This window comes from Leptinotarsa decemlineata, unplaced genomic scaffold (assembly GCF_025532065.1).
Source record: "Leptinotarsa decemlineata unplaced genomic scaffold, Ldec_3_MD MMD2_tig00078422_RagTag_RagTag, whole genome shotgun sequence".
Taxonomy (NCBI): Eukaryota; Metazoa; Arthropoda; class Insecta; order Coleoptera; family Chrysomelidae; genus Leptinotarsa; species Leptinotarsa decemlineata.
This window is the reverse complement of record NW_027412747.1, coordinates 16,785,498-16,807,445: the sequence shown is the minus strand read 5'-3', so window position 1 is coordinate 16,807,445 and position 21,948 is coordinate 16,785,498. Positions and strand designations below refer to the sequence as shown.

The window sequence follows — 21,948 nt, the reverse complement described above, 5'->3', positions numbered from 1 at the left end:
CATTTATTTAAAAGATAGAACTGAAGACTGTGATATTTTGTAACAGGGATAGGTGGAGAATAAGATGTTATCGATGCTTATTTTGAAGTGACAGTTTTTATATGCGTAGATAGATAAGACTATAATTCAACCCGAAATTTTATTACGATTTAAATGATCCTTGGAACCAAAAGATAAACAACTGATAGACGTTGAGCATAGTAAGCAAGCGCCTACCTTGTATAAATGATTTGAGATTTCGAGCATGGTGGGAGACTGGGACTTGGGCCATATCAACACAGAATACTATTCTGTGCCATCAACGTTGACCGTCAATTCAGTTCAACCGAACACGCTACAGAAATAAACAGTTAATGCGTACAACGGGTGAACAATATTTCTGAGTAGTCTAAGCCGGTTTATGCACATGTGCATACATTGTTTGTTGTTGCATAGAACATTTTCTGCAACAAACTGAAGAAGTCGAAAATGGTATGCTGGATATATGAAAAAGGGTGCCAGGTAAGTTTAATTGAATTGACTTTCAGTTTATTTGGCGTTCTTATTGGATCGATGATTTCATTAAACTGATACGTTTCTTGTTTTTATTATTCTTCAAAGTACGAGTAATTCATCTACACGAATAATCGATCTAACCATCGTCGCTTTTTGATTTCCAGGCACGTATTGGAGATCTGTAAGACCTGACACAAAAATTATCATATTATTAAAATTTCATTAGCAGCAATCAAAAGTTTGTTTGTATTGGTACTCAACAGTGAATTGAAATACGTGCTGCAATTCTTTCCTATAAATGAACAATTCAATAGTATAAAGTTACCCATTATCGTTGATTTTTCACATCTGCCAGGACGCCTGGCATATGTGAAACATCAATAATAGTGTTTTGTGACTCCTGTGATGATTCTTGGGTACTGAAATATTTATTAAAAATACGTATACATGAAAAAATTTTAATGTGGCTTCAATATACCGGTAAACTCAAGAATCTTAGCTTGTTATTGCAATATATTACTGAATATCGTAGATTATAAATATCAATAATTAATGTTTCAATATAAATTCCACTATCATTGAAAATTAATTATATAAATATTTTTAATGTTCCTGGTGATAACAAATGAGACAAACATTCATGCTCTACTCGCTATCAGCTGTGATTTAAAAATACAATTTTGTCAGTCTTTATGAAATGTATTCTTCAAAAAAGTGTTTTAGTGCTATTTTCTTCATGAGAATGAAGTTAAAATTGTTTAACAATTAATTAAAAAGCATTATATACTATGGAAATGGGGTGAATTTTAATCTACCAAGAGAAGAGATTTTACATTTACTGACCCTTGAGACAGACCAAATATACGCGGGCTTAATTCGCAGATAAAGGCAACCTTTAAATGAAAAATATAAAAATATAATCAACTTACTGATGACTTGACACTGTGTCGCAGTGTGTTTGCTAATGGGCTTGTGCTATGGAAAATGATATTGGTTTGCTTATAGACTGATCGAGTTAGGGGTAGGTATATTATACTAATTATGTTTTCCAAACAATGGAAAGACTTTTTAAAAACGTTTATTTACACTTATTCAATGAGCTTTAGGACAGAGCCTTCGGCTGCACAATAAATGGAGTCAACTTACTAACTGACTAATCTTGAGAATATCAGAGTTTATATATAAAAAGGAAAAGTGCATTAGATCATTAACATAAAAGCATTACATCGTTTAGTGTACTTATCTAAGTAACCTATGACATATTTATGAGATTAGTAGTACAATGCGTTATTCATAAGGCTACATAACTCCTCCCTTGCCAAGATCGGAAAATAAGGGTTCCTTGTTTTGCGATGATTGGGTTTGGTCTTTGGAACTTCTTTGCTTCCTTGGTTTGATGAATTTGAAGTACATCGTGGCAGCTATTCCGATTGAAAGTATTAATATCATGAGGCTGGTATTCGTCCACGCATGGCTATCGTTGATTGGTTGCAGATTTTCCACATGGAAATTCTGTGCGATCGTCTCAATATGTTTCAGTTCATTTCCGTCGATGGATTTTAGTTTCATTGGAGGCAAAGGCTGGTTGGATTCTTCTCTAGTGATGTTTAACTTAGGAAGTTCGAATACTAAACTATCATGTAGTGTTTCCTCCTGATTGAATGCTTTTCCATCTATTTCGACATGGCAATTTTCGAGAGTGATTATAGATGGTTGTGTGATTTGGTATATCCCATTCGATTCGCAGTTGGCTTGTAGAGTAACTGTTTGCACTGGTATCACAAGTACTTGATGTGCGTTTATCTGGGTTATTCTTGTTTCACTGAGAGTAACTGATATTCCTTTGCAAATATTTTTGCCTGATTTGATTATGTCGGCAATGCATGGTTGTGTTCTCTGAAGTTGGGAAGTTGTGCAGTAGTAGAGGTTCTCAATTTCCGGGCATCTTGTTGCAGTTGTCCAATACTCATTTGAGTTGAGCAAAAGGAAAGGTTGTTGAGGTAAAATCATGAGATTGGATATGGGGACAGGATACATTTGGAAATATTTGTAATTATTTGCTATTATAGGTGCATGAATTTTAAAAATTATGAAACCTTCTCGTATAATTACTTGAGTTGAAAATAAGTTGTAGTAGTTCATGAAGTTTTGCAACGTAGGAATTTGTCTAGTCTCGTAGATTTTGTTCAATTTTGTAATAAGTAATTTCAATCTCTGTGGTTCTATAATTGAACTATGCAATACGTTGAGTCTAGCAAAGGATATCGCATTTTCTATATTCAAAATCAAGTTTTGAATTGAGTTAAGTTGTATGATAAGATTGTCGATCGTATTTGCGAATGAGAAAGCTTGCTCTAAATTGATAAGTTCTTTCATTTCTTTTGATAAACCTTTTATTTGGCTCTGTAGTATATTTTGGTTGGTTACTAGTAAGTCAAAGTCTTTGGTATATTTAGTTGTCATTTCTTTGAGGATTGTGTTTTGATGTATGTCATTAGAAAGTAACTTTTGTTCATTTTTATGCAGTGCTTCTAGATATTTTGTGAAATACTTTTCGTCATCGGAGTCAAGAGTTCCGAATAACCATTTCGATAGTTTTCCAACTCCGTCAAAAAGTGATCTTTGTTTTCTAGAGTTTCGTGAAAATGTTTTTAGTTTACCTAATATTATTTCACCTAAATGTAAAGCATGATTTATTTTATTATTGATGATAATAGAATAATGATTATTACTAGTATTCAAAATTTGCTTAAGGTTATTTAATTCTAAGTTTATATTTGAAGTTAATTCTAAAGGTTGACTTAAATTAATATGATACAGGAATGAATGTTTTGAGGTAATAAGTTTAGCGTATCCTAGTTGAACTGGGAGTATTGGATTTTTTATTTCCATTATTTTTAAGGTGAGTAGCCCAGGTAGAAAGAGGAGAATCGTCGTTAGGGAGTTCATTTCTTTCTCTTGTCTGGTCTGTAACAAAACGTTGGGGTTTTAAAGATTGCAAATGATATAATTTGTTGTTGGTTTTAAATTTATTGTCTGATATCAATTCTATATTTTCTAGTTTTTTATAAGGTTGGGTAGCTTTATTCTGAGTTTTGTTTGGTGGTTTCATTTTATATGTCGATTTACTAGTATCAATGTTGATTTCCCTCTGTCTATGTCTATTTGCTCTTTCCAAGTTTTGTTTTTGAGTTTTTGTTAATTTATTATAAATGAGGTCTGAGAGAATTTCCAGATTTTTCGAGTGTTCTTCTATATATTGAGTAATTCGTTCGTTTTCGTCCATTTCAAATGGGTTTTTATAGTCTAAACGTCCTCGCAATATTTGAAAAGGGGTGTATCCAGTAGACGTGTGGATACTATTGTTATAAGATAAGAGGGCATAATTCATTAAGTGATTTAATGGGAGGTCTGGTTTTTCTTCACGTAGCGTTCTAAGATTTTCAATTAGGCTTGAGTGGAATCTCTCAATGGGACTATTACTGTTGGGGTTATAAGCTGTAACATAATGTATATCAATTTGGTGTAGTAAACAAAAATCTTGAATAACATGATTTTTAAATTCCAGTCCATTGTCACATGTGATTTTATTTGGTATTCCATAATGACTGATATATTGAATTAGTTTATTGGTGGTTTCTATAGCTGTTAATGAATTAACAGGGTAGGCTTGTCCGAATTTTGAAAAACTATCAATTATTGTTATGAAATATTGACCGGCATATTTGAATGAGTCAATATATAAATGTTCGAGTGGACTTTGTCCTATTGGTGTGGGTTTGAAGACGAGCGCTGTGGGGTGACGTTCGTACTTCGATTTTTGACAGATGTCGCATGTATTAATGTAATTTCTCACGTCTTTATCCATATCAGGCCAATAAAAATGTTTTTTAAGTGCGGTGAGGTTTTCATTTATTCCTCTATGTGTTGTCTTTGTTTCGTGATAATATTTTAACTTTAGTTCTTTTTCCGATTCATCTGTGACGTCTGTTACCATTTTAGTAGAGATAATTAGGTTGAATGAATTGTTTTTGAAGTTTTCGGTAACTGATTGAATAAATGGTATTTTCAATTCTTCAGATTTAAAAAGCACGCAATATGTAGTGTTAGGTTTCAAATAGTTCTTAATCAAATTTAGGAAGATTTCATGAAAATTTGAGTCTTCTGGGATTTGCCAATGTATGCGGTTTTTATCAAATATCTTTTCGTGGTTTGATTTTACTTTAGCGATTTTGTTGAGCGAAATGATGATCTGATTTTTGTAGGTATTTATGGTTTTTTCAGTATAAGGTATTGTTAATGTGGGTTCTTCATGACTAGTATGTACCGTTTCGTTATCGCTTATGCCTTTCTCTTGACTATTCGCGGGTTTTATTATTATATCTGATAATATGTGTATCTTATCGTTCTCTTTGGTACTAATACTTTCTTGATTTTCTTTAGGATTGACCGATTTTGAAGTAGGTGATTCGTTGAATTCTGAAAGTTCTAAGTCAATAATTCTATCTATCTCTTCCGGAGATATTTCAGGGATTTCATCTATGTTATTCATTATAGAGATGTTATCTATGTCATCTAATATATCCAAGGGGTGAATTTCGACACGAGATAATGCGTCTGCATTCGTATTATGTTTACCTTTTTTATAAATTATATTATAATCATATTCTTCCAGTTTCAAGCGCCATCTTACAAGTTTAGAATTAGGTTCTTTTAAAGAAAATAACCATTGAAGTGGTTTATGATCGGTTATTATATTGAATTTTGTTCCGAAAAGGTAAGGTCTAAAATATTTAGTAGCCCATATTACAGCAAGGAGTTCTTTTTCAATTGTACTGTAATTACATTCTGCTGGATTCAGTGTCCGTGATGCATATGCAATTGGTAAATCACTACCGATGGGTCCTTGGGATAATATGGCCCCAATAGCGAAATTAGAAGCGTCTGTTGTGACATTGAAAGGTTTCGAGAAGTCCGGGTATTGTAAAATTGGATCATTCATTAAAATTCTTTTACAACTTTCGAAGCTTTCTATGAATTCGGGTGTTTGTTTAATTTGTTTGCCTTTCTTTAAACACTGAGTTAGAGGTTTTGTTATTTTCGCAAAGTTATTTATGAATTTTCGATAATAACCGATTAGTCCTAGGAATGATTTTATTTCTTTCGCTGTTTTAGGAAGTGGAAATTTTTGGATAGCCATTATTTTCTTTGGGTTTGGTTTAATGCCTTCTGAAGTTATTACATGACCTAAAAACTCTACGGTTTTACACAAAAATTCTGATTTATCTAGTTGAATTTTAAGTCCGGCTTCTTGTAATCTTTGGAATACTAAGTTTAGGTTACTAATATGTTCCTGTAATGAAGTAGAAAATATTATTATATCATCCATGTAAACAAGGCAAATTTTATTTTGTAGATCCTTCAGTATATTGTCCATGGCACGTTGAAATGTAGCTGGAGCATTTCTCAAACCAAAAGGCATTCTAGTAAACTCGTAGTGACCATTTTCTACATTAAATGCTGTTTTTGGGATGGAATCTGGGTGCATTTCGATTTGGTGAAATCCGGATGCCAAATCCAAGGTGGTAAAGTATTGACTTCTGCCAAGCTTGTCGAGAATGTCCGTTATGTTCGGGATGGGGTATCTATCTTCGATTGTTTTTTCGTTTACTTTTCTATAATCAACTACTACTCTCCATTTCTGCTTTCCGCTTGCGTCGATTTTCTTCGGTACGATCCAGATCGGTGAGCTCCACGGCGATTGGGATGGTCTGATGATTCCGTCTTCCAACATTTTGTTGATTTGCTTTTCTACTTCTGGTTTATGAATGTAAGGGTACCTATACGATTTTGTGTGAACTGGGATTTCGTCTGTTGTTTTTATTTCATGTTTCACTTTATTGGTGAAAGATAATTTGTTATCCGATTTATGAAAAATATTTTTAAATCGATTTATTACTTTTTCTAACGCTTGTTTCTCTTCTGAGTTTAAGTGATCTGTTCTCAAGTCTTTCAAAGTGAACTCGTTTAGTCTATGAGCAGAGTCGTTGTTAATATTTTCATTTAATATTTCTTCTAATGAAAAACATTCAAAATGTGTGTCGCTGAAATGTGTCGCAAAAGGTCTGAGGAAATTCTCGTCGATTTCAATAATTTTCGTTGAGGGTTCTGTGTTTATAATTTCTATTGTGGTTAAACCATCTTTTACTTGAATTAAACTTTCTGGAATAATTAATGTTCCGTTATTTTTTTCTAATTGTGGAATTATTAGTTCCATATCAGGAATATTTGTTTTTATTCTTTTCATAATAGAAGAACAAGGTGGTATTTCTAATCTTTGAGTGTTGAAATCTTCTCGGTAATGTAGAGGAATTTGTACTTGATTGTTATGAAGAATCCTATTATGTAAATCAAGATTTAATTTCATTTGTCGTAGATCTCGTATGCCTATAATTCCATCGAAATAATCATGGAAATCAAATAAAACAAATTCTAAAGGGATTTTAATCGGGAAAAATTCGGGAAAACTTTGAATTCTAGCTTTGAATTGTGATTTACGTGTGCCTGCACAAGTTACAATAGGTGTATTGTGTCGTGTAATTGTCTCAGGGAAATATTTTTCGGCTATATAAGGTCTTAAGAGAGAAGGGTGGCAACCGGTATCAATTAAAAGTTTGATTGGTGGATTTTTTTATTTGAATATATGGCAAAGAATTAGGAATGATATTATTCAAATCTATGACGGTATTGGAAAATATTCTGCTGTGTGAAAATCCTGAGTTTCTTCATGAGTATTCTGTGAATAGTCATCAGAATTTGTATTGTCGTTTCGTACGTCTCTATGGTATGTATTTTGTCTGGGGAGTGACTCGGCATTATAAAGCTCTTCTGATATGAAATTTGGTTGTCCTCGTTGTTGGAAATAATTATTTTGTCGAGTATTTTGTATAGTGGGTGTACGAGATGTGGTTGACATAGGTGTGGGTTTATTTGTAGGTTTTGGAGAATTTCTTGGGTCAAATACGTTTTTAGGTTTACCAAAAACTTGGGAATTGGTGTGGTATTGACGTGGGATTTGTCGTGATTGAATATTAATTGGTTGACTAGGAAAAGTTTGTCTAATAGTTTGGGGTTCGTAGAAATTTTGTGTTGGTCTTGTTTGTCGTTGATCGACGTTGTACGTATTGTCAAATCGATTATAAAAGTTTCGATTAGGTTGGCGGAAATTGTTATTTTTATTATTAAATGTACCTCTGTTTGTGTGATTATTCGTTCGTAGTCTGTTTCTATTTTCACTTTGTAAAAGATTTATCCTTTGTTCATTGTGAAAATATCTATAAACGACTTCGCTAGCTTGTGCTAAATTTTGTGGGTTTCTAATGTCAAGTAAAAGTCTAAGTTTGTCGTCTGAATTCGCCATTAAGACATCGAGAGCATTTCCTTCTGCTTGTTCCATCAATAAAACTTTACGAGGTTCGGGAACTGATGTATCTGACGTGATTTTAATTTCAAGTCGCGTTTTCATTTGTTTTATTTTTTCGAGAAAATCTAAAATATTTTCATTTTTGTTAATCGTTAGATGGAGAAAATCACGAGTTAGTGTTTGTCTGTCAATTCTATCTCCGTAATGTTCTCTTAAAGCTGTACGAACTAAAGGCCAGGTAGTCAAGTCAGGTCTACACATAAGAAAATTGAAAACGTCATCTTTCAATTTTGAGCAGATTGCATTAAACGTAAAGTCATTCAAATTATTGTCATTTGTACGACCATAATTATTGAAAAAATTATCACACCTTTTAATGAAGCTTTCTAATTGATAAGCATCACCTGAAAATATAGGTAAAAAGTCTGCGATAGCTTTTGCCGCTTGAATTGTGGGAGTTTGAATATTTACTTGTCCTGGTGTAATGGACATGTTTTCTAAGAGATTGGACAATTCTTCCGTTTTAGAGAATTAGTTTTAAACTTCAGTTAAATACGAGTAGAGCGTTTTGAAAAATGATTTTCGCGTTGAAAAGTCACTATAACGCTATCAAATGTTTCAATATTATTTTGTAAAAATATGATTTTATACGAAAAGTTTTCAAAAGTAATTCAAATTCAGCACTTTTTGCAAATATACAAGATGAAATACAGGAAAATAAAGGAAACTCAACACTTACTCAGAGTACCTTCTTTGTCCTGGGATTTGTAGTGTTCTTGATTGGAGATGAATGGTTGGAACCAACGGTCAGGAACGGCGATTTTGCTTCAGTTCTGCCTTCTCCAATCCTACTCCGACTGCGCCAATTATGTTTTCCAAACAATGGAAAGACTTTTTAAAAACGTTTATTTACACTTATTCAATGAGCTTTAGGACAGAGCCTTCGGCTGCACAATAAATGGAGTCAACTTACTAACTGACTAATCTTGAGAATATCAGAGTTTATATATAAAAAGGAAAAGTGCATTAGATCATTAACATAAAAGCATTACATCGTTTAGTGTACTTATCTAAGTAACCTATGACATATTTATGAGATTAGTAGTACAATGCGTTATTCATAAGGCTACATAACTTACTTATCAAGCCTAATCGGTCGCAAAATCTCTTTATATTTGCAGAAAAAAAAAATTAGAAAAGCAAGAATTTAAATTGGCCGCGTGTCTGTTGACCATTAAAATTGATCGTGTCTAAAGCACAGTTGCCAAGTGTATTGATTTTTAATATCCAATCACAGATCTGATGATCCAATTGGACAGACGCCATTTTTGTTGTTATTGTTGTCAACTCAGTGTGAATACTGTTACAATTATATAATTACAGAACGTTTTTTGCGGGTACCTATTTTGCTGCTTATTCCGTGTCATTAGTTTACATTCCGAAAAATACTTTTTCAGGTTATTTTTTGAATTGATATGTACTGAAGTAATTCTACATTTCACTGTACATATTTTTGCTTCTCTTTTCAGTCACCATACTGCTCCTTGGCCGAGATAAAATAAAAATTAGATCAAAACTTTCCATCCTTCGATAAAAGACAAAGTATGAAAATAATGTCTTATAAAAAAAGGGACCTACTAAATATACCACCTACCGTTTCATTCTTCATTTCGGTACCAAAGTATTGAAAATGTTTCAAGTAAAATTCATGGATCATTTCAAAATCGACTCTTTGTAAGTTGTCGGGAGTCAGCTTTAACAAAACTAGGCTTAACATTAATTTTGAAATTATTTTAACAAAAATACGAAGTTTGTGGAATCCATTGACATTAGAAAGAGCACATTGTCGCATACACTACAGAGGGCGCTGGCTGACTGGATGACAATATGGTTAATATACCAGTAACGTTGAATTTCTTAGTTTTTGGTGGGTGGCATGAATGCAAAATTGATTTATTTTATTAGGGTTCCTCAGCATTCGAAAACCATTTGTAAATACAGCTCGTTTGATTCTATTCAGAATTATGTTTAGATATAACTTGTACTATATCAGTTATCAAGGCAAATATTATTGTCCATTTTTATGCTTAATTCGTGGATTCGAGCGATCTTATTATTGTATATTTATTTGTTAGCTGGATTTATTCTTTCAAAAAATGAATGAATAATTACACAAAATTTTAATTGATCGTTCATTTCCTCAGGAAAATGGAGTACCCATATCACAATTTATTGGTTTATTCGGCATTGAAAATGTATGTCATATCGGATCCATTCTGCTTGTTTTTGCAACATTGACTTTCAACTTTTTCTTAGCTGACAGCTCGCGTAGAAACAATTCGTTTTTTCATCGAGTTTAGTTTGTGTATATTTTGAAAGTGTTTTAGAGATATGTTTGAATATTAATATGGTGCATTCTTGTGCTGATTTTAATTTTGCGGAAAGGCACAAAAAACAGAAAGCGCATTGGTTTATAAGTGAGTTATTTCATATAATGAGTTCAGGTTCCCAAAGGATAAAATGATGGGACAAAAAAATAGGTGAAAGTAATGCAAAGAAAGAACTTCAATGATTCTACTCTTCCAAGACTATATGGAAATCATTCAAAAATTAACTATAAATGAAAGGGGAACGAAAATATTGAATTTGATAACAGAGTTTTTTATTTAAACTTCAAGTATTATCTGGAGTTAATCCTGCTACTGAAAGGTATGAAACAAAATTAATTGAATTTCATCATATGATTAATGGTATTATTACCTCAGAAGCTTTTGTTGGATCAGTTCGAGTACAATCAATTCTGTCTATACTTGAACTCATTCAACCTTCCTCTCAAGTTTTGGAAGATTCAACAGAATACCAAAGCGATCCTATAACGCTTGAATTTAGTAGCTATATTAGTATGTATGTAGGAATGGTTTTTTTATGATAAATTGCAGTTGTACAGATTGAGGATTGTAGAATAAATTGAATATTTGAAATGATTTTTTAATCCAGTTTCCTATATTTTTTGATTTTCATAACTGTATATAATTGAATAATGCATAAAATCATAGTTTAGGTAAATATTTTGTGATCTATCGACTTTGTGTACTGATTTTAGATATAGAACTTATTTGCAAACATGATTTTTCGTGTACATTTTATTCCATGTGAAACGTTAACGGGTTCATATACACTTCCATAATTGAATTGATAATTATAGGCTTCGTAAATTTTATGATTTGGCAATGTTGATTATTTCTACTGTTCCTATTGGCCAGTCAAACAAGAAGCGGGAATAGGGGTGTGACGTCACCACCCTACCACCCTAATAAATAATTACGGGAAAACTACGGTACTTAGAGAGATGAAACAAAGTACACTGTTTTTCAAGTGAACTATAAACTTAAAATCATGAAACAAGCCCATTTGCAGGAGGCTGCTAACTTTAACTTTCTAAATTATCACTGTCAGACATAGTTTATTTTTAAAATTTGTTTATTTTGTAATATACAGGTTATGTATGCTGTAGTAAACACAACTGTATATAATATAGCTATTCGAGCGAGAAAGATAGCGTAACGCCGAACCAGTCGCTTGCGTCACGGCGTCAGTCGCCAGGGCGTCAGTCGCCAGGGCGTCAGTCGCTAGGGCGTGCATCGCCACGCCTGCATTCGGTTTCACGTGCTGCTATAGATGTTTCACATAAAAAATGTGTACTTCATATCGTTGATAAACACTATATACTCAATGTGAATAGAGTACTCACGTTAGATAGGTATTTATTTTGCTTCAAAGAAATTTCTAACAAACATGTGAATGTATTCTTTAGTGTTGTGAGCGATACAATTAACTTGCTTTTCATAAATACTAACAACCGACACGGCTTTGCATGGCTAGCCAACAGATGACCCACAGATGTTTCCAGTCATGATGTTACATCAGCTTGTCCGTGAAGAAGGTTTCCGTTTTAACCTAAAGGGCGTGCTTTTGAAAGTTTCATCCTCTAGAACATTTTAGAACAATCCAGAACATTTAGGAAAATTCTAGAATGTTGGGGAATAGTCGGGAATGTTCGGGAATAATCTGGAACGTTCGGAAAATGGTGTGGTAGCTTTCTATCATACGTGAGGAAGGTTCTCGTGTTTACCTCAAGGGAGTGCTTTTTTTTAAGGACAAAACACAAGCACTACAGGAAAATCCTTAAGATCGGTGTCTGTGCGAAAGTAGCGATTTACATTGAATTTGAATCGCTGGCGATTAATCAATTTCGACAAACTTTCTCAGGAAGTTCATTTCACACAAACGTTTGTTTGTTTGTTTCATTTTTTAAAAATAGGGTATTTGTTTGATTGATATGTGAGTGATGTTCGATGTTATGTTACGATTATTTCATTGTATAACCTAAATGTTTTCATTTATATTAACAATATGATTTTTAATGTGAAATCTGTATGCAATTTTTCTAGCGCTTTTTTGTTCATGTCAAATGTTTTTATTTATATTGACTATATGTGATTTTAATGTAATATCTGTAAACAATTTTTCAAGTGTTTTTTTCATACTGAAAAAAAACTTTATATATTTCATTCATTATAATTTATTTATTGTATATTAAAATGATATTACCCACGCACAGGTTTATCCTTCTGTGGGAACTATATTTATTTGTCGTTAACTAAGATTATTGTGTATTTCAAATTGAGTGGAAAATACATATTATTATTATTATTATCATGGTTGCAAGTGATGTACGCGTCTCCAATCAGGCGAATGGCTCTTTTCTGGATGGAATCCAACAGCTTCCAGGTATGTTTAGGGGAGGAGATACATACATGAGAACAATACTCCAAAGAATGTCTGATCTGAGCTTTATAAAGCATCAAAAGTTGCTGAGGTGTGTACAGTTTTCTGGTTCGGAATAGTGTTCCAAGCTTTTGAGAAGCAGCTTTTGCAATTCCAGCGATATGATTGTGCCACGACGTATTAGTGCCCCCCAACAAACTTATCGAAGCAGAAAGCGGAATTGTCTGTCCTGACATTTTTATATCCAGTTCGGAAACATTTATCTTTTTGGAGAAAACCGATGCCTCGGTTTTTGTGGCATAGAATTGAACCTGGTTAGTTTCACTCCAATTCGAAATCACTTCTAGATCCTGATTAAGATATGCAACCTCCTGCTACCGGTGAATAGTATTCGCAGCCTGATGTCCGGAAATACAAATGGAATGACGATATAAGAATGAAGATATAAAGAGTAGTTTCGTCCTCTGGAAGTTGCCAGGACAGTCCAGAATGTAAGGAGTGTTTAGTAGTATTTCACAACATTCTAGAACATCTCAGAATATTTTGGAATGTGATGATATGAATATTACTCGAGTTTCATCCCAATACCAAACAGTTATTTTAACACCTCGACGCGTGTTTCGATCACCAAGTGATCATCTTCAAGAGGAAGATTAGAGGAAGTTTAATTTTTCACTTGAAGATGATCAATTGGAAATCTCATAAAGCATACCTATTATTCGGTTAGAGAATTCCTCAATGACTCGTTAGAATCAATCAGGCATAACGACCATTTTTATTGATCCTTATATATTTAATTTTTTTAATTTTTAACTAACTAGCTGTTTTTAAGTGTATTGTCAATGTGTGTGCATATGTGTAAAATGTAAAATATGAGGTGTATATCCATCTTATAGATGGCTGCTGTTGCAAGTACGAATACATTAATTTGAATTATCAACAGTCGAAGACGAAGACGATCAATTATATAAAAGTATTTGCAGTCAAGTATGAATATTACCAGAATGACAAACTTAACTATCCTGCTGTACACATGATATTAAATCGCTTCAAACCTTGATTATAGTGAAATAACTGATACACGTTATTTATACTGTAATATATTAATCAACAATTTGCAAAAGCCAAATGAATTTGTTTACTCAAAGTTTTAATTTTGTTATTTACATCTCTCTAACAAAAACATGTTACCTGCTGGTAACATGCTGGAAATATATATATATATATATATATATATATATATATATATATATATATATATATATGACTAACTCGTGTCACGATGGCCCCTAATGGTGAATCCGTTTGTTGTTTTCGATCCCTTTCTTGCAACCAAGTGTTGTCCATCCTTTGCACTTGGCTGTACCGTACTGGCGAAGGCTAAATAGCCAGAAACACGTGTCTGGCGGTTTGCCCACTTTCGTATGAGTGCTTGTCCAAAGAATTCTTTCTTATATATATATATATATATATATATATATATATATATATATATATATATATATATATATATATATATATTTCACAAAAAGGATTTGAAGCTTCATATCTTCTATTAATTATCTGCGAGCGCTTTCGACAGCTGGTCGTACTGTCATCTTCTAGGCACTCCTCAAACTGAACTTGTCATCCTGTCGTCTGCCTCTTTATACGGTCCGAACGTTTTCAACTCAGGTATTTCAGGTACTTTAGGTAAATTTGCTTGTATTTGTACTGCATCAGGTACTATTCTTTGTGTTAGATCTTCTTTAGGAATGTGTATGGTTTTGTTTAATATATTGAATGTGAGGCAAGAATTCATTCTCTGTGCTGTTCCACACAGCACAGAGAATACTATAGTATTTCCAATACCAATTCCAATACCATTTAATATCCCTATTTATAGGGATATTAAATGTAACAGAAGAGCACATTCTCCTTGGAGGTACATTAAACCGCAGTAAAGAACGTAACGTTGGTGAATTACTTTTATTACTAATGATTTTAAACAAAAACATCAAAATGTTAAGCACTCTTCGATCTTCCAAAGATAGAATTTTGAATTCATGTCTAAGATGGGTAGTTCTAACTACATTATATTCGGGATATACATGATGCTTTTTATAAACTACAATACAAAATTTTGAGGGAATGTACATTGGTAGAATTAAATGATTGTCTAATTAAATAACCTAGCAATCGGTTTGCAGACTTAGCTATATTTTTAATATGTATGTAGATGGTCATAAATAATTCCCAAATCCTTTATCTCAGAACACCGATTTAGGGCCTCTTCATTCATTCTTTACTCGAACATAACAGGTTATTTTAATCGCGTAATAGACAAAATACTATATTTTTTAACATTAAAATACAGTTTATTTTTTATGCTCCCTTCAAAAAACCTATTCAAATCTTTCTGCAATAATACACAGTCTCTAACAGTTTGTGTTATCTTATAAAATTTGAAATCATCAGCGAACAAAGCACCTTCAGTATAATTTAATACTGATGGTAGGTCATTAATGAAGAGAACGAACAGAAGGAGCCCCAAATTAGAGCCCTGGGGAACTCCGGAGTTGGTCTCAAAAGTATTGCCATTATATTTTACCATTTGATATCTGTGTTGCAAATTACTTCTTATCAGTTTGAGAAGATTATATGATAGCCCAAAATTACTCAATTTACACAAGAGTACAACATGATCAACTGTGTCAAACGCCTTTCGAAAATCTGTATATATTACATCAAGTTGCTATTTGGCTTCCAAAGTTTCATATGTATAATTTGTGCAAGTGAACAGATTTGTGCTGATAGATTTATTCGCTACAAAGCCATGTTGTTGGGGTATAATATATTTATCAACAAATTCATATAAATGAGCAAAAATAATTTGTTCAAATATCTTGGAAGTTGCACACATTATAGATATTGGCCTGTAGTTTTCTACATCCATTTTATTACCCGATTTAAAAATTGAAGTAACGATTGCTGTTTTCCAAGCAGTCGGAAAGGTGTTAGCTGAAATTATCAAATTAAAAATGTGTAGTAGAGGTGTCTCCAACCACTCCTCGTAAGCTTTAAGTACATAAGGTGGACTGCCATCACTTCCTGATGCTTTCTTAGGTTTTAGTTTTTTCAACGCTCTTTTAAAATCTCTTTCGGTTATTGAATTTACAATTAGAACATCATTTACCAATACTGTTATCCGGTTCAAAATTTAAATTATATGATGCGCCTACTGATAAATATACCGAAGAAAAAAGTATCCGTGATTTGGTGGTCAGTGATGTAAAATTTCGTCGTTTATTATTTATGTGACTACAGAAACTCTTTACGTCTACTGCTAAATTATGTTCCAATATGGGGATATTTGAAGCAAAAGGTGTACGAAACTGAACCTGCTTCAATATTGGATATACGGCAGAGAATAATAAATATTTGTAGAGGTATTGACGTTACTGTCAGGGCCGTCGCCATGGGGGGTGGCGGGGGGAACCTTCCCCCTGCTTATTCGGCTTGGGAGAAAGTTGGGAAAAGTTGGGAAATTTTGGGCCGTGAAGATAGAAAAAAATAATAGTAAAAAAATATATGAAAATTTAAAAAATAAAAATGAGAAAAGAAAGGGAAAGAACCGGGAGAAGGTTGGGATTTCCCAACATGCATAACTTGGAGATCCCATACTTTGAAATTCTGAGTTGTTTGAAAACTTCAAATAAGTTTAATTTCTCGCAAGTAAGAGAACAGTCCTGAACAGTCCACAAATTTTGAAGTGACAATTTTACAAAATTCCCAACTTTTCGCTGTTTTTTCGACTTGGAAAAATTGTAAAATTTCGGACCGTGAAGATAGAAAAAATAATAGTAGAAAACAATAAGCACAATATTATTTAAGTGTTGTTACCTTTCATTTGTATTGAATATTCCTTTACATGGTGGAAGACCAAAGACCTTGGTCCAAAGTAGAATAATTCCCATTATTATTTTTATAATTACCAAAATTTATTTTTGTTTGTGCATAACCTAACAGGCATAAGCAATCAGCCAATTTTTGGATAGTTAAGTAAGAAAATTAATATATTATAGTAGTAACTAATCCCTCGGCTTTCATTTTTTCGAAAGTTGGGAAATTTTGCTGGTGGGGTTGGGAAAATTTGGATTCCCTCCCCCCCCGATATTTCTTTTCGCTACGGCCCTGGTTACTGTGTTCGAAAATATTCGACGTGAAATATCGGATAGGCTGTTCATATGTCAAGAAGTTCAAGGCAACCATTTCGAACATCTTCTGAACTGACCTCAAGGCTTATTACCCCATATTATGTAGTTAAAAGTCAATGTATTCAGGCAATTATTAAAAGTTCCGCCATTTTGTAGTAGTTGAAGATATTGACATTATATTCTAGGGTTACGAAGCATTTGACAGGAGCTTCAAAATGTCACAAGACCCCCTTTTCGATTTAATTTTTTCCCAGATGGCGCCCAGTCGCCATATTGAAAGTTTCATCTGTCAATTTCACTTCAAAATAAAGTATTCATGCATTAATTTTATTATCCTAAATTTAAATGTTTTGAGTTGACCCGTTCAAAAAAAGAAATGCACTACATATGGAAAGGACATAGTGGCGCCATCTTCCATAGGAAACGTTAACCTAATTGTACTCATTTAAATGAACATAAACAAAACTGTAAATCTCTAGTGACGTTGTTAGCTTCGTCTATGAGTAACGAGGTGGAAGGAGGAAGATGTTTCGTCATGGAGGAGATAAGTTCCCTGTAGAAAAGAGAAGATAATAAAGGGGAAGACATTTTCTTCTAGGTAGATGCCGTCAAGTGTATCGACATATTGAAATTTGTTAAAATATGTTTTTCCGTTAACCAGCCGCCGTCCCTCTGAAACGTATGCGAGTTAAGGCCTTTTCAACGTGTGATTCCTAACAGGGGTTGGACGATAGGAAGTGAAAATCGATTGTCTGGCCTTGCGGTTCGAACTACCGTTTCACACAACGATGAATTGAATGAGTGGAACAAACGACCTACGTCAACCCATCAGGCTACCAGGCTATATACAACTTAATAAACGAATATCAAAGATAAATGAGCCCCTAGTGATCTGTTGCAAAGCCATGCTTCGAGACAACGACCGCCAAATGAGATTCGTCCTCTGTATTTCACTAAAGTGTAAGTGTTAGGTAACTAGTTGGAAACTGGGGCCCGCAATGACAAATTCATGATCCACCACCAGACAGCGCTGTTTCGACCCGTCAGAGGTCCCATCAGTAACTACAGACATGAATCATGCCCTCCCGGATCAAGTGTTTTGAGATAAAATCTTCCCCGCACTGTTTCTATGTGAAGAAGCATATAGAAACAGAACACATTGAAATCTGATTCTTTCAAACGGAAGTCAGCCTTTAATGCATTTACTCCTTTATCTGACTCAAAACTGACTCTACTGTGTGTATAGTGTGCGCATGGTGGTTTTCTGTACCTAACTCGACTGTTGTGGCCTCTGTTTGTGCTTGTCCCTCTCGCGGAACCTTCGCTCGAAGATGTTTTTGGTGCATGCCAAGATCTAGGTCCCGGTAGATGAATCGGTTGGGTATTTATCTGGGAGCGTTTACGGCCGCCCGCAAGCAGGTGTTCATAAACGTTTCGATTTGGCGTTTATATGTTTCTGCGCACTGGCTCCAAAAAATGAAGGCATATAGGATAATGGGGAATAGGATGGTCTTGATTAAGAGCACAGTTACTGCGTTTGATGATGGGGTAGAGGTTGTGCCGATTGGTCTTCGCCAGTCCTAACCTCTGTTGGATATGGGACCTGAATGTTAATTCCCTGTCGAAGCTGAACCCGAGGTATCTTGCTTCGTTTGTCCACGGAATCTCATATCCGTGGAAGACAACGTATCCTTCCGGATGTACCTTCCTCCAGGTGAATAGTATCGCCTGACTCTTATCAGAGTTGTTACTAATCTTCCGGAGGTTGACCCACTATTCTAGTCTGTCCGCTCGTTGTTGCAGGTAACCTGTAACTAACGCGTGGTAAGTGGATTTTGCCAGTGAAGCTGTGTCATCCGCGTAGAGTGCCAACTTGTTGAAGTTGGTCTCTGGCTTGGGCACGTCTATTGTATACACCGAGGTGGGGGGATAGAACTGCGCCTTGTTTGACTCCTGATTCCAGAAGTCGCCTGGTGGAGAGTTCTTGTCCTACTCTGCATTGACATCACCGGTTAGCTAGAAAAGACTCATGATGCACTGTTTGGAACCTTTGGTGTAGTAATGAATATTACTAGAGTTTTTTCCCAACACCAAATCGTTATTTTCAACGTTTCAACACGTGTTTTGATCACCAAGTGATCATCTTCAAAGAGTAAGATTAAAACTAGGAACTAGTGCGAACTAATCCTATTTATGCTATAAAGGTAACCCATATAGGTAAACCATCCAGGCGTACCAACCATACAGGTATACCAACCTAAATTAATTTTACAATTTTGCCTTATCTATTATTTTACAATATATGTTTATATAAAACAATTTTCAGCTATATAAAAATTAATTTCACAATATTGCCTATCCAAATTTATTTTTGCAATGTGTCCTTATGTAGTAATCGGTAAACTCAACAACTTTATTTTATTTTAACAAGCTATATAGTATGCTCTTTGGTATAGGTCCGTCATCGTTATTCATAATATTATTGTGTTCACTTATTTCTACACTCTCATAGGCATCTAGTTGCCTGTTGTTGTTAACTTGTCTAACTACTTAATGAACTGAAGTCTATGGAATGGTTTTGTTGCAAAATATGATGGGCGACTGCTGATTTTTCATGTCTTCCATATTTTAAGTGTGCTATGTGTTCCTTATATCTTACTTTAATAGATATTTTTGTCTGTCCATAATATTTTGCATCGCAGTCCTTACATTCAATTTCGTAGATTCCAGACTTTTCCGAATTCTCGACTTTGTCTTTTGGACTTCCCAAAAGGCTCTGTAGTGTATGACTTGTTTTAAAAACCACCTTCATACCTAGTTCCTTGAAAATCTTTCCAAAGTTCCTCGTATATTGGTAGTATGGAACTGAGATGTATTCATCTTGGTTTTTGTCCTTTCTGTTAGTCGAGATTTCGTTCATTCTCAACCTAAACTTCTTTTTCCTTATTATGTCATCTACAATACCCCTCGAGAAACCGTTAGTGGCTGCTATTTCCTGTATTGTGAACCTATTATGTGTTAGAGGGAAAGTCAAAAGACGATGCACTAAAAAATTCAACCCAGCACGTTTGTGCTGTCCACAGTGATGTGAACTGTCAGGAAGATACCTGTACGTGCTTGTTTCTTTTCTAAATATATCGTATTCTAACCCTCCTTATTGGCTCCTCATTACCAAAACGTCAAGAAATGTTAGTTGTCCCTTATTTTCTAACTCATACGTGAATGTTATTGATGGACATCTATTATTTAAAATGGAAACAAAGACGTCAATATTCGATTTTTTGGTATCAAATATCGCGAAATTATCATCCACATACCTTAGCCAAATCCTAGGAAAATACTTCGACTTTTCTTTGGTTTCCATTTCGAATCTGCTCATGAACAGGTCTGCCAGGTAGGGGGACAAGGGGTTTCCCATGGCCGTTCCTTCCTGTTGTTCATAAAAGCAACCTTCTACCTGGAACCAATTTTGTTTCATACACAAATCAGTAAGAGAAACCAAGTGATCATCTTCAAAGAGGAAGATTAAAACTAGGAACTGGTGCTCGCACTAGTTCCTAGTTGTAATCTCCCTCTTTGAAGAGGATCACTTGGTGATCGAAACACGTGTCGAGGTGTTAAAAATAACGATTTAGTGTTGGGAAAAAAACTCCAGTAATATTTAGAAAAGACTCGATTAGTCAAAAGTTGTCATTTGGACCACGAGTACGTTGTGCCAGACTCTATAGAAAGCTTTGGAGATATCTAGGAATTTTGTTTCAGTATGGTTACCTTTGCCCAGGTTGGAACCTTCATTGCGTAGTTAACTTGAAGTTTTGTAGAGTGTTCTGACCTGAATCAGACCGGTAGGATTCTTAGTTTGTCTGACTAGTCCTCATATGTCTTTTCAGTACGACGTGTTCTGCCACCTCGCTCACCGATGTGTTCAAGCTTATTTTGTGATGATTATCGGGAAAAGTGGGGTTCTTGTTAGGCTTCGGAATCAAAATTACCGTGGCTTCATTGCCGCTATACCCTTCCTGGCTAGGGCTTTCATCGCCTGGTTTGGGATTTGACACAAAAGCATTGCTGGACTCAACTGTTCTTGAAGGATAAATCTAAGTAAAGGCGGTGACATCTACCCTAATAGAGACGCCATCTATATTGTCGACACAGAGTTCAATCCTTGAATATCGAAGACGAACGACGCTCCCCAAGGGGATTGAGTGCAAAGCTAAGCTTCAACATTGACCGTTGACGAGATTCGTTCTCTGTTTTACTCTGCAGTTTTCACTGCAAGGCAACTAGTTGAACTAAAGCCAAACACAACATATTCATGATCCAACACTAGAGAGCGCTGTTTTGACTGGTCTTATGTCTCATCAGTGGTGTTAGGCTGAACCATCATCAATAAGACACCTGGCGCGTCGAAACTTTAGTTGGACTCTAGTTTTCAATGAGACTTTTTCCTGAGAATAGTACAGCGAACGTGTCACGAGAGGCAGCACTAGTAGTAGGGAGAAACAATAAACTATTCACATGTTAAACAGTCTTATTTACGTAACATTAATTCATTATTTACAAATATAAATCTGATTTGAACAATCATTTTGTGTTAGTATAATACCAACAAAGCATTGTTGTTTTGCGAATTGTACGTCGGATAATCGATATCCGGAAGAAAACGTGTTTTTATACCATTTATAAAACCTCATATTAATGAGGTTAGATGTAAGAAATGGATACATGCTTCGAAGAGAGTGGATTTAACAGTGTCAAAAATAAATAAATATTCATATGTATGTAAACATGAAATGAATAGTAAATTTTTCATCGTTAATTACCATTGATTAGAATGAGATATAACCTCAATCATTCATTAAATCATATTCATTAATTATATTTAATTAAATTTATTTCATTACCATACTAGAGTCTGTATACTAACCTGTCTATTAATTTACTTTTTTCCAGTTACTTTTAATTTACGGCATGCAAGTCAACGTTTTGATGTTATATTTTAGTTTTGCTCCAGGAACATCTTTTTCTGTTGAAAACATTATTTTT

General features: G+C 34.2%; 1 protein-coding gene and 1 long non-coding RNA gene across 3 annotated transcripts in view; one reads left to right on the top strand and one right to left on the bottom strand.

Annotated features, from left to right (window-relative positions):
- Positions 1 to 242: 242 nt before the first annotated feature.
- Fatp3 (Fatty acid transport protein 3) overlaps positions 243 to 21,948 on the top strand; it is a 58,217-nt gene continuing 36,511 nt past the window's right edge. The window contains exon 1 of one of the 2 annotated variants that reach the window (XM_074186436.1): positions 243 to 501. In XM_074186436.1, coding sequence (XP_074042537.1) covers positions 485 to 501 — 17 coding nt within the window. In that variant the 5' untranslated portion in view covers positions 243 to 484. The remainder of the gene's footprint in view (positions 502 to 21,948) is intronic. The other variant, XM_074186435.1, reaches the window with a different exon arrangement.
- Positions 1,558 to 9,056, bottom strand: LOC141487404 (uncharacterized). Its single transcript, XR_012468363.1, has 2 exons — positions 8,658 to 9,056; positions 1,558 to 3,462 (listed from the first exon to the last, which is right to left on the bottom strand). It is a non-coding gene; the product is annotated as an uncharacterized lncRNA (long non-coding RNA).